Source organism: Mixophyes fleayi, chromosome 5 (genome assembly GCF_038048845.1).
Source record: "Mixophyes fleayi isolate aMixFle1 chromosome 5, aMixFle1.hap1, whole genome shotgun sequence".
NCBI classification, from domain to species: Eukaryota; Metazoa; Chordata; class Amphibia; order Anura; family Limnodynastidae; genus Mixophyes; species Mixophyes fleayi.
In genome coordinates, this window is record NC_134406.1 from 28,570,969 (window position 1) to 28,585,046 (window position 14,078).

Sequence of the window (14,078 nt, forward strand, 5' to 3'; positions counted from 1 at the left end):
TGCTGTGCTGTGCTGCGCTGTGCTGTGCTGTGCTGTGTTCTGCAGTATCAGTCCAGTGGTGCTGTGTGCTGTGCTCTGTCCTTCTGAGGTCAGTGGTGCTGCTGGGTCCTGTGCTGTGTCCTGTTCAGTCCAGTGGTGCTGTGTCCTGTGCTCTGTGCTTCTAAGGGCATAGTTATTTCCCCAATATTCCCCTGTGTTTAAAAAAATAAAAAAAAGTTTTTTAAAAAATACCAAAAACTACTTTAATTTTTTTTAATTACCACAAAATTTGCACAACCAATCCTGCAGTATAAGCCCATTGGTACTGCAATATTACAAAGTTTACACATTCTGCAGTATCAGTCCAGTGGTGCTGTGTCCTGTGCTCTGTCCTGCTGAGTTCCGTAGTGCTGCTGGGTCCTGTGCCGTGTCCTGTTCAGTCCAGTGGTGCTGTGTCCTGTGCTCTGTGCTTCTAAGGGCATAGTTATTTCCCCATTATTCCCAAGTTTTTAAAAAATAAAAAAATAAAAAAAAATTAAAAATTAAAAAAAAAAAAAAATATATAATAATTATAACCAAATTTGCAAAACCAATCCAGCAGTATAAGTCCATTGGTACTGCAATATTACAAAGTTCACACATTCTGCAGTATCAGTCCAGTGGTGCTGTGTCCTGTGCTCTGTCCTGCTGAGTTCCGTAGTGCTGCTGGGTCCTGTGCCGTGTCCTGTTCAGTCCAGTGGTGCTGTGTCCTGTGCTCTGTGCTTCTAAGGGCATAGTTATTTCCCCACTATTCCCAAGTTTTTTAAAAATAAAAAAAAAGTAAAAAAAAAAAAAAAATTAAAAAAAAAAAAATATATAATAATTATAACCAAATTTGCAAAACCAATACAGCAGTATAAGTCCATTGGTACTGCAATATTACCAAGTTCACACATTCTGCAGTATCTTGTGCTACATATAATGGAGATCAAAAATTTGGAGGATAAAGTAGGGAAAGATCAAGACCCACTTCCTCCTAATGCTGAAGCTGCTGCCACTAGTCATGACATAGACGATGAAATGCCATCAACGTCGTCTTCCAAGCCCGATGCCCAATCTCGTAGTACCGGGCATGTAAAATCCAAAAAGCCCAAGTTAAGAAAAAGTAGCAAAAAGAGAAACTTAAAATCATCTGAGGAGAAACGTAAAGTTGCCAATATGCCATTTACGACACGGAGTGGCAAGGAACGGCTTAGGCCCTGGCCCGTGTTCATGACTAGTGGTTCAGCTTCACCCACGGATCTTAGCCCTCCTCCTCCTCCCCCCCCCTACAAATAATTGAAGAGAGTTATGCTGTCAGCAACAAAACAGCAAACAACTCTGCCTTCTAAAGAGAAATTATCACAAATCCACAAGGCGAGTCCAAGGATGTTGGTGGTTGTCATGCCTGACCTTCCCATCACTGTACGGGAAGAGGTGGCTCGGGAGGAGGCTATTGATGATGTAGCTGGCGCTGTGGAGGAACTTGATGATGAGGATGGTGATGTGGTTATTGTAAATGAGGCACCAGGGGGGGAAACAGCTGATGTCCATGGGATGAAAAAGCCCATCGTCATGCCTGGTCAGAAGACCAAAAAATGCACCTCTTCGGTCTGGAGTTATTTTTATCCAAATCCAGACAACCAATGTATGGCCATATGTAGCTTATGTAAAGCTCAAATAAGCAGGGGTAAGGATCTTGCCCACCTAGGAACATCCTCCCTTATACGTCACCTGAATAACCTTCATAGTTCAGTGGTTAGTTCAGGAACTGGGGCTAGGACCCTCATCGGTACAGGGACACCTAAATCCCGTGGTGCAGTTGGATACACACCAGCAACACCCTCCTCGTCAACTTCCTCCACAATCTCCATCAGATTCAGTCCTGCAGCCCAAGTCAGCAGCCAGACTGAGTCCTCCTCAATACGGGATTCATCCGAGGAATCCTGCAGCGGTACGCCTACTACTGCCACTGCTGCTGTTGCTGCTGTTAGTCGGTCATCTTCCCAGAGGGAAAGTCGTAAGACCGCTAAGTCTTTCACAAAACAATTGAGCGTCCAACAGTCGTTTGCCATGACCACAAAATACGATAGTAGTCACCCTATTGCAAAGCGTATAACTGCGGCTGTAACTGCAATGTTGGTGTTAGACGTGCGCCCGGTGTCCGCCATCAGTGGAGTGGGATTTAGAGGGTTGATGGAGGTATTGTGTCCCCGGTACCAAATCCCCTCGAGATTCCACTTCACTAGGCAGGCGATACCAAAAATGTACAGAGAAGTACGATCAAGTGTCCTCAGTGCTCTTAAAAATGCGGTTGTACCCACTGTCCACTTAACCACGGACATGTGGACAAGTGGTTCTGGGCAAACGAAGGACTATATGACTGTGACAGCCCACTGGGTAGATGCATCCCCTTCCGCAGCAACAGCAACAGCTGCATCAGTAGCAGCATCTACAAAATGGCTGCTCATGCAAAGGCAGGCAACATTGTGTATTACAGGCTTTAATAAGAGGCACAACGCTGACAACATATTAGAGAAAATGAGGGAAATTATCTCCCAGTGGCTTACCCCACTTAGACTCTCATGGGGATTTGTGGTGTCAGACAATGCCAGTAACATTGTGCGGGCATTAAATATGGGCAATTTCCAGCACGTCCCATGTTTTGCCCACACCATTAATTTGGTGGTGCAGCATTACCTCAAGAGTGACAGGAGTGTGCAGGAGATGCTTGCGGTGGCGCGCAAAATTGCTGGACACTTTCGGCATTCAGCCAGTGCCTACCGCAGACTAGAGGCACATCAAAAAAGCATGAACCTGCCCTGCCATCACCTCAAACAAGAGGTTGTGACGCGCTGGAACTCCACCCTCTATATGCTGCAGAGGATGGAGGAGCAGCAAAAGGCCATTCAGGCCTACACAGCCACCTACGACATAGGCAAAGGAGTGGGGATGCGCCTCAGTCAAGCGCAGTGGAGACTGATTTCCGTGTTGTGCAAGGTTCTGCAGCCATTTGAACTTGCCACACGAAAAGTCAGTTCCGACACTGCCAGCTTGAGTCAGGTCATTCCCCTGATCAGGCTGTTGCAGAAGCAGCTGGAGAAAGTGAGGGAGGAGCTGGTAAGCCATTGCGATTACACCAAGCATGTAGCTCTTGTGGATGTAGCCCTTCATATGCTTTGCCAGGATCCGAGGGTGGTCACTCTTTTAAAGTCAGAGGAATACATTCTGGCCACCGTGCTCGATCCTCGGTTTAAAGCGTATGTTGTGTCTCTGTTTCCGGCGGACACAAGTCTACAGCGGTGCAAAGACCTGCTGGTCAGGAGATTGTCCTCTGAAGAGGACCGTGACATGCCAACAGCTCCACCCTCATTTTCTTCCACATCTATGGCTGCGAGGAAAAAGCTCAGTTTTCCCAAAAGAGGCACTGGCGGGGATGCTGATAACATCTGGTCCGGACTGAAGGACCTGCCAACCATTGCAGACATGTCTACTCTCGCTGCATTGGATGCTGTCACAATAGAAAAAATTGTGGATGATTACTTTGCTGACACCATCCAAGTAGACATGTCAGACAGTCCATATTGTTACTGGCAGGAAAAAAAGGCAGTTTGGAAGCCCCTGTATAAACTGGCTCTATTTTACCTGAGTTGTCCCCCCTCCAGTGTGTACTCGGAAAGAGTTTTTAGTGCAGCGGGGAACCTGGTCAGTGAGCGGCGAAGGAGGTTGCTTCCTCACAACGTTGAAAAAATGATGTTTATAAAAATGAATAATCAATTCCTCAATGAAGTACAGCACTGCCCTCCAGATACTACAGAGGGACCTGTGGTTGTGGAGTCCAGCGGGGACGAATTGATAATGTGTGATGAGGAGGAAGTACACACTGTAGGGGGAGAGGAATCAGAGGTTGAGGATGAGGACGACATCTTGCCTCAGTAGAGCCTGTTTAGTCTGTACAGGGAGAGATGAATAGCTTTTTTGGTGTGGGGGCCCAAACAAACCAATCATTTCAGCCAAAGTTGTTTGGTAGGCCCTGTCGCTGAAATGATTGGTTTGTTAAAGTGTGCATGTCCTATTTCAACAACATAAGGGTGGGTGTGAGGGCCCAAGGACAATTCCATCTTGGAACTTTTTTTTTTGCATTATATGACCAATCAACAGTCGTTTGCCATGTTCAAAAAGTAAAACCAAATTTTAAAAAATTCAAGAAATTAAACCAAAAGTAAAATGCCGTGTCCTAATTTAAAACAAGAGGTATTGACGTGCTCTAAAACTACTGTATTGTTGTTTATATTTTATAAACACTACACTTGAAAGCTTGAGTCTTTCAATAAAAAAGTAACTGTCCATTGCACGAATATTTGCAACAGGGACAATTTTTGGGTTAAGAAAGTCAACTAATAACACTTCGATGCTGTCTGTCTTTATAAACACTACACTTGGAAGTTGGAGGAGGTATTGTGGCCCCGGCACCAAATTTACTACCGGGGCCACTCCACTGTGCAGTTCATATTTAGGTGTATCAGATATTAAACAACGGTGACAGTTGATGCCCAATTTTTTAATTATATTGTGGCCTCGGTACCAAATTGTGTACCGGGGCCACCACACTACGCAGTCCAGATACTTGTTTGGTGGAATTCAGACCAGTTGAGGGTTTTATTATTATATTGTGGGGACCACTCTATCTATACCACACTACAACTCTATACCACTCTATTTCATACTTTAATTCTATTTAATACTTTAATTCTATTTCATACTTTAATTCTATTTAATACTTTAATTCTATTACTAATTACCATAAAGAGGAACTGCCGCTTCTATTTAATACTTTAATTCTATTAGTAGTTACCATAAAGAGGAACAAAATAAACCAATTTTACCAAAAGTATAATATGACTTAGACTTACAAACACTACACTTGAAAGATGGTGCCTTTAAATGAAAAAGTCAGTCTTCATTGCATGACTATGTGCAACAGGGACAGTTTTTTGGTTTACAAAGTCAACCAATAACACTTGGACCCTGTCTGTCTTTAACATACTTGATGGGATCTCAATGACAAATTGTCTGTACCATGTTTGGAGGAGGTATTGTGGCCCCGGTATCAAATTGGGTACCGGGGCCACCCCACTACGCAGTCCAGATACTTGTTTGGTGGAATTCTGACACATGGAGGGTTTTTTAATTATATTGTGGCCTCGGTACCAAATTGTGTACCAGGGCCACCACACTACGCAGTCAAGATAGATAGATGCGTATCATAGATAAAGTACATTCAGTGGTGTGGGGCAAATTGAAAAATATTCAAAATGCACTGACATTATCAAAAACAAGAGGTTGTCACACGCTAAAACTCCAACATGTATATGATGGAGAGGATGGAGGAGCAGCCGTATGTGTAGTGTAATGCAGACCTGTTGAAGGTTTTTTATATATTTTATTGTGGTGCCCAGTGCCCACTCCTCTAGGCAGTCCAGGTACATTTATTGGTGCGATTCATAAAAGTTCAGGGTTTTTAATATATATTGTGGTGACCCACTCCTCTACGCAGTCCAGGTACATTTATTGGTGCGATTCATAAAAGTTGATGGTTTTCTTATTATATATATTGTGGTGACCCACTCCTCTACGCAGTCCAGGTACATTTATTGGTGCGATTCATAAAAGTTCAGGGTTTTTAATATATTGTGGTGACCCACTCCTCTACGCAGTCCAGGTACATTTATTGGTGCGAATCATAAAAGTTCAGGGTTTTTAATATATATTGTGGTGACCCACTCCTCTACGCAGTCCAGGTACATTTATTGGTGCGATTCATAAAAGTTCAGGGTTTTTAATATATATTGTGGTGACCCACTCCTCTACGCAGTCCAGGTACATTTATTGGTGCGAATCATAAAAGTTCAGGGTTTTTAATATATATTGTGGTGACCCACTCCTCTACGCAGTCCAGGTACATTTATTGGTGCGATTCATAAAAGTTCAGGGTTTTTAATATATATTGTGGTGACCCACTCCTCTACGCAGTCCAGGTACATTTATTGGTGCGAATCATAAAAGTTCAGGGTTTTTAATATATATTGTGGTGACCCACTCCTCTATGCAGTCCAGGTACATTTATTGGTGCGATTCATAAAAGTTCAGGGTTTTTAATATATATTGTGGTGACCCACTCCTCTACGCAGTCCAGGTACATTTATTGGTGCGAATCATAAAAGGTCAGGGTTTTTAATATATATTGTGGTGACCCACTCCTCTACGCAGTCCAGGTACATTTATTGGTGCGATTCATAAAAGTTCAGGGTTTTTAATATATATTGTGGTGACCCACTCCTCTACGCAGTCCAGGTACATTTATTGGTGCGAATCATAAAAGTTCAGGGTTTTTAATATATATTGTGGTGACCCACTCCTCTACGCAGTCCAGAAAGATACCTTGTTGCAACGTTTTGGACTAATAACTATATTGTGAGGTGTTCAGAATACACTGTAAATTAGTGGAAATGCTTGTTATTGAATGTTATTGAGGTTAATAATAGCCTAGGAGTGAAAATAAGCCCAAAAACTTGATTTTTAAACTTTTTATGTTTTTTTCAAAAAAAATCCGAATCCAAAACCTTAAATCCGAACCGAGACCTTTCGTCAAGTGTTTTGCGAGACAAATCCGAACCCCAAAAATAACGAAAATCTGGATCCAAAACACAAAACACGAGACCTCAAAAGTCGCCGGTGCACATCCCTAGTTTATTCCATTGAATTTGCAATGTTCTCATATCTGACTCTGTTAAATACGGTCTATTCAGCAGTTTTCTCACTTATCTTGCATTGTTATGTTGTCCTTGTTGACCTGTTGAAATAAAGAATTTAAAATAACTATCAGCATCACTACTTAAAGTCAGATGCAGGAGTACTGTGGTTGTGGCTGAAGAGACGGCTTTGGCGCCTGCTTACTAAAGGGGCCAGATGAAAAGACGGAGCAGTGAGTAGCAGAAGAGTTGAATTTGCCATGGAAGGGAACTCTTATCAGTTATTACTCTAGTGCAGTTATTGGCTGCTAGAGTTCCGTCTCCTGTCCTTCACGGAACTCCAACAGCCAATCAGAGCTTTAGCTGCTGAAGTAGTGATGGCTTATTAGAAGTAGAGATGCTCAGGCTCTGTTCTCCGAGAACCGAACACACCCGAACTTAGCGGATCCGAGTACTCTGTACTTTCGCTCGCCCTCGGAATTCAAAATGAGGCAAAACGTCATTGTTACGTCGTCGGATCTCACGAGCTTTGGATTCTATAAGTACCGCCCTCCACGGCGTTCCAGCGCCGTTTCACAGAGGGACACAGAAGGCGTAGCAAAGTTCTTGGCAGTCTCTAGTGCAGTTGGGCAGCGTCATAGGTAGAAAAGAAAGAGGAGGGGTAGCAGCATTCTTCAAAGTCTCCAGTGACATTCAGGAGAGCTCCATGGCTAATTGTCATTGCTGAAATACAAATAATAATTCTGGCAGGGTTGGTCTTCTAAATCTGCAGTCTTTGTTTGAAAGTGTGTGAAAATAATATTGTGACCTGTGAGGTGGTCAAAATTGACTGCAAATGTCTTGAAATTAGTGTTATTGAGGTTAATAATAATGTAGGGGGGGGAAACAAAAATATGTGATTTTGGCAAAAAAAAATTGGGATTTTAGAAAAAAAATCGGGATCCAAAACCAGAACACGGGGGTCACTGAACATCTCTAATTGGAAGCTGCATTTCCCAGTGGGCACACCTCTTCTTCTTGCCGTTTTATCTATGTAGTATAGTAAGGTGCAGATGGTGCCTCAATCAGAATAAATCTCGTAGTCTTGGAAATTAAAGGTAAGATAATAAAGTTAACTCAAATTATGAGAAATGTTTATTTTTAGTATGAATACTTAATCCACATTTTAGGATTTGTCTGAATAGTGAATGAAAGGACAGGGTGGACACTGATATTTATATATGTAACCCAACAAAGGCAGACTACTACTATGACTATGCAGACTATGTACTCACGTTTTGGCCTTTTAGGGGAGGCTTCTGAGGAACCATGTCTAAGCACTTCATGCAATACACTGTCCAGAGCAGGGGTGCCCAAGTTTATGTACATGGGGGCTACTGTCCTAAACTGTGATGGGTCTATGCTATAGCCTTCCATGCACGTTTTTCCTGTGCTTGCAGCATACTTATATAGAGGCCCGCTAAGAAACTACAGAAGCCAGGTGAACGAAGGTGAATGGCACAACAATGTGTAGTTCTAATGCAAATTCAGACATATATAGTTTATGCTTATTGGAGGGTGGTTTTACTCTGCAATATTACAAGAATTCACTGGAGTTCACTAGCTGACACTAGTAATGATAACAGAACTTATCACCAGAGTTCATGAATCACAGTTAGCAGGTCAACTTCCCCTATACAGTCAGAAGGGAGTGCTGTGCATGGGCAGCAGCCAAACAGTTATTTGTGATAGTAATCCTGCAATGTCTATCAAAGGAGCTGTCTGATTCCTTCCTCTCACACCGGCTGCCACTCACTCCCCACCCAGGACCACCATGGCACAGTGCCATAATCCTGCACTGCCCAGAGCTCTACCCACTTGTTCCCTGTCACACTGTGGCTTACTCCTTGGACCACTACAGCACAGTGTAACACCCTCTACTTGCCAATCAGCACTACCTTAGCTGAGCTGCTCACGGACCTTTCATTGGTCAGCACACAGAAGAAGGTGCATAGTAGGTGTGTGCCAGGGGTTCCCTTCCTGGCAACAAGGGTGATGGGTAGGATGGGCTGGGTAACAGAGACACCCATAAAAACTACGCTGGCCACAAAAAATCCCTATCATTATATATCTGTTTAAACTGTTTAAATTTGTCACTTTATTAAACATTGACTTATAAAGCAACAAGAAACAGTCATGATCCCACTCTGGGGTTCCTGGGTAAATGCTGCCAAAAAAACCCTTAGGAACTCACCATATATAATTTCTTAAATTGACGGTACACAATAAGAGCATATACTAGCGCTTAAATCTTCACAGTATCAAAAAGACAGGATCCCAATAAACAATCTTAAATACCAAAAACTTAGTGAACAACATTTCTGACAAATCCATGTCTGTTATATAGTGTTCATTTAAATGCTATGTACAGACGAAGACTAAATTGTTCCAAACTTTCATGTTGTTATTTGAACCCATACGGTGCCAACTTTGCCATCCTAGTGTTATAGGATAAGGGTCTATAAGACTTCTGGAAAAGAGTAAAAAACGTACACAATATTGAAATAAACTTTTAGCACCTTTTTTTTAGCACTTTTTTCAATATGAAAATGTTATTTTCTCCTTTCTTGATCTGTTGCAGACACAGAAAAATGAAAAGTCCACATAAAAAATTGACCCATAGGCTCACTACGAATGACCGCCGGAACATGATCAAAGTGGGACCAACCTGGGCTGCCCTGCATAACCAGCCAATCACAATCTGCTTGAGGCTATTGGGCATTTGACCATTTTGCAGCAATCATTCTTTATGAGCGTACTGGTCATTTCATATGGGGACTTTTCTTTCTTCTTTTTGTATTTGGACTACGATGGATCAAGCAAAAATAAAAATAAAATGTTTATGTTATATTTAATAAATTAGTGGACAAGGGTTTTGGGAGTGTTTTATTCAGTTACACTTTATTTTAAAAAGCTGGGGGGGGTTAACATATTTTTATTAAATATTATTGAACAACTTAGTATAGTCCCTTAATTTGCATCAATTTGCATTTTAGTTTTTTTTGTATCATTTCTCAAAACAATTTACATTTGAGTTGATTATAATTGATGCAGTAAAATAGACTGTCGTCTTAAATGGTACTGGCCTCTGTGAGTGAGATGTATGATCCGATTTCAATCAACTCACACTAATCACATCTGATAGTTGCAAAATTTAGCCTGGATCTGCTGCGCTAATCTAGATTGACAGTGAGCGCAGTAAAAGTAAGGGATGGACGAGGGGATAAACAGACACACACGGCAGATCAGTGATTCCAGCTTTCCCTTTATGATAGTATACTTGTTTTCCTTACCTTTCAGACCAACCTTTAGTGGTTGTCAGGTTACCGGAATCCCATTGTGGAGTTACATCAACAACAGGTGCTCTATATGAGTCTCTGATGCAGGAACATTCTGCAAGGGTGCTTGTCTGGTAATCTCTACCTGTTTGCATGCATTATTTATTTCAGCTCAACACCGTTTCTTCTTTCCCCTATATTTAGTCCCTAGGTTAAGGGGAAAAAAATATATACATCGAAAAAACACAGATGCCTGTGGGATGATACTATCACCATGCAACTTTCAAGGTCTCCTGAATGGTAGCAGCATCTAGTATTTATGTCTTAATTCTCTCCCATAAGCTTCAGCCTCAAAGCTTTTATTAAAGCTTTGTGAGTAATCAGCACGGCTGTTCCACAGCAGACGAGTGACTGCATTTTGTGACATTAGACTTTTTTTTTTTTATGGAGGTCCAATATCTTGTTTTATCTATTATTACTTTTGGGGGGCTTTTGCTAAGGCATCCTGATGGGCAACAACATGAACTTCTCGTGTCCTGAGTTTACGTGAACGGTACTTAAAAAAAAAAAGACATTTTGACTTTTTTTTTTTTTTTTAGTTTGCTGGATGGAATGTTGAGACTTGTGGCTTTGTTTTACTCTTGTCATGTTTACTGTTTAATATGCCGGTATTGACAAGCCAGAAGGAGTTTATTTTTGGGGGCTACAGAGGAACCTCGACTTTCCATGCTGGTGGAACTGTTATTAATCTTTTTAACGCTGCATGCTGCCATGCTAAAGGCGCCCAAGGGTAAAAATGTGTCCTGGGTAAGTACAACTAAAGCAATTATGTCAGTGAATATTATTGGTGTCATTTATCCACTCGCCAGTGGCTCTAATTTCTTGAAATTATTTTGTTCGTTTATATTTCTGTACATTATGTACAATTAAAGCAAAAATATTGTTGCCTGTTAAGCATAGAGGAAAAGGCAAAAGCACAATAATCTAGTATTGAATTTTGTTGTTATTGTTTTAATAAATATAAACATATTTCTTTTTTAAGTTTATGGAGATATGGTAGGGATATGCTTTTTGATGTAGGTAGTTTTCTTTTTTTACCTTTTTTAATTATGGTTGAGGTCCAGTTTCTATACTGTAGCCCTGCGGTAAAATTATTATTCAATGTGTGGTTTAAAACCTCATCTATATTTAGAAAGCCTAAGGCTTAAAATCTCAACACTTAACCCAATTGCATTTCACCAGGCTACCCAGGTCAGTGATAGCCAGTAGACAAAGGGAGAAAATGTGTAAAGAACGTAAAGAACATTTATAGAAAACATAAATAAATAAATATGTATATATATATATATATATATATATATATATATATATATATATATATTATATATGTGTGTGTGTGTGTGTGTAAAGCACACATATATAATATATATATATATATATATATATATATATATATATATATATATATATATATATATTAAGAATAATGTATTACATTACAAGCATTTTAAGAAAATATAGCATAGTGGCATATATTTGTAACAAACTTTTTTTGACAAATATTAGGAATTGTACACAATAACAAAATAACAGTTTGGATGATCTGCTTCTATGTAGCTTCTATACTTTGTTTTGAAAATGGTTCTGTAACGTCCAGTGATATTTTAATACATGTATTTGTTTTTTTGCATTTTATACACTAAATACATTATTTAAGGTTGTCGATATATGGGCTGAGCTTGTTGGCGGGGTGGAAATCTTTGTGGTCACCCCTGCACAGCAAAGAATGCCCCTAACTATGCGCCCTATCCACTGGTTTTGAGCTTTTTGCTCTGCAAATTGAAATCACATGTCTGTTCTGAGGTCCATGTGCTACCTGCTCTACCCGTGGCCCAAACTTTACCCTCAAAGAGCAGAGCGGAGACCTCTTCTGATGGACACATGCTCCCAATGTGGAACAGAAGAGGACCATGCTCTGCTCTATTGAGAGTAGCACGTGGGACACAGGAGGCTTAGCTGGGCCTCTACCCAAATGTTGCTAAGGCAATGTATTGTTCCAGCTCTGTACTTTGTAAGTAATGTTTTTATCCTGCTCAGCTCCTCCCCTTGACCTATGCAATCTTCTCATCCTCTGCATTCGCCTCCATCTTGCTCCGTAAACTCGTGCACTTTGGTGGAAATTTAGGCATACTTGTGCAAATTAGGGCTCACTGCACTACCAAAGCATACATAGCATTAATAATTAAAATGCTTAGTGATTATTGCCTTAATCCAAGACTAGTCAGCCTAGATTGTGTGTCCAGTGCTGAGCCGAGGACCTAGTTGCCCTGGTACTGAAAATCAGTGGACTGTGGGCAGCACAGTGGTGTAGTGGCTAACACTTCTGCCTTACAGCACTGAGGCCATGAGTTCTATTCCCGACCATGGCCTTATCTGTGTGGTGTTTGTATGTTCTCCCCGTGTTTGCGTGGGTTTCCTCCCACATTCCAAAAACATGCTAGTATGTTAATTGGCTGCTATTAAATTGACCTTACTCTCTCTAGGTCTGTTTGTGTGTATGTTAGTATATTTAGTCTGTAAGCTCCAATGGGGCAGGGATGATGTGAATGAGTTCTCTGTACAGCACTATGGAACTAGTAGCGATATATAAATAGCGGATGATGACTGTGAACTGCTTTTATCATAATTCCACGGTTCATTGAAAATGAGTATAATATGGGCTTTCTATCAGGGTCTCTTGGGTCCGGAGCCTCAGTTTATTTTGCAATTTGGTTTAAATTGAAATCCGGCACCCCTTAAAATTGTACCTAACCGTATCCTCACTCTTTTGGGACCTAAATCCACAGGCCTTCCAGCCTGGAGAACTTGCAGATTGAGCAGTCCTGAGCCAGGATGTCTGCTTGAATCTATAGGTGAATATTGAAGCCAAGGTCATCCACAGTGCTACTACCTAGTAGGTAGTGGTTTTATTTCCAATACTGTAAGACAAATATAGTCTGTTACAGTCTGTTATTAAAACCAGCACTCAGTTCCTCTCAAAAATACATAAAGTCCATCTTCAGAGAGTTTGATTGTCCAGGCACATTTATTTTTTGCCCTTGGAAACATTAACAGATCAGGTCAAGTCTGTGCACTGAATTCAGTTGCATCTACAGAGCACAGTGATGGGCAATATGATACCCTTCAAGGGCCACTACTGCGGCCTGCTAACGTTGAAAAGGGCCACACATTCCCCTTAACTCAGAGTAAGAGCTGGGGTCACAGGTTAAGCTCAGTAGGACATAAAGCAAAGAATAAGAGCTGGGGCGACAGGGCATAAAGCAGGGACGAGCTGGGGGTCACTCGGTGGGGTGCCTGTGGCCCTAGGACCACCTGTTGCCCATCATTGACATAGCAGCTCTGTTGTCATATCTAAGTGCAAACAAATCTATCTGGACCGTGGAATTCACTAAAGGGGAACTTCACCTTTAATAGATGAACATAATGGGGCTAATAAATAGTTTGACCATTGTCACATGCTCACTTTTGAAAGCAAAAGAATATTTGTCAACAATAGTCCTGTTTGTGCATAGACAGATAGGGGCAATTTCAATGACTAGACGCGCACTTGCGGCAATTACAGTATTTAAAACGTCACTCTCTTTAGTTCATACCTCTAAGGGGCCGATACAATTAGCCGTAAGGATCAGTAGTAACCTCAAGGCTATGTTTGTGCGCGCAAAACGTTGATTACAGTAATGAAATCATTGCTCATTTCTGCTAGCACCTCATAGATCATTACTACAACTTCACAAAGTAGTATAGTTACTAAGGAACTTTGCAGCTAATTAAATCGACCCCTATGGAATGAAAAAGTGAGCGAAAAAGTTATCAAAGCATCACGCGGAGACCTCCCTACTAATTGAGGCACCCCCCATACATTGAAGGCATAATGGAAATCTCTAATTAAGTATAAAATGATTGAATGCTTGATAACTGAAAATAGTTACCTATGGAATAAAAAATGCTATAG

At 41.1% G+C, this 14,078-nt stretch overlaps 1 protein-coding gene across 4 annotated transcripts in view; it reads left to right on the forward strand.

Annotated features, from left to right (window-relative positions):
- Positions 1-14,078, forward strand: part of CACNB2 (calcium voltage-gated channel auxiliary subunit beta 2) — a 243,637-nt gene that overhangs the window by 100,710 nt on the left and 128,849 nt on the right. Inside the window, exon 1 of one of the 4 annotated variants that reach the window (XM_075211923.1) lies at positions 10,719-10,873. The exons of the other annotated variants lie outside the window; for them this stretch is intronic. Within the exon in view, the coding sequence (XP_075068024.1) occupies positions 10,793-10,873 (81 nt within the window). The 5' untranslated portion in view covers positions 10,719-10,792. Of the gene's footprint in view, positions 1-10,718; positions 10,874-14,078 lie in introns of those variants that run through there. 4 annotated transcript variants of the gene reach the window in all.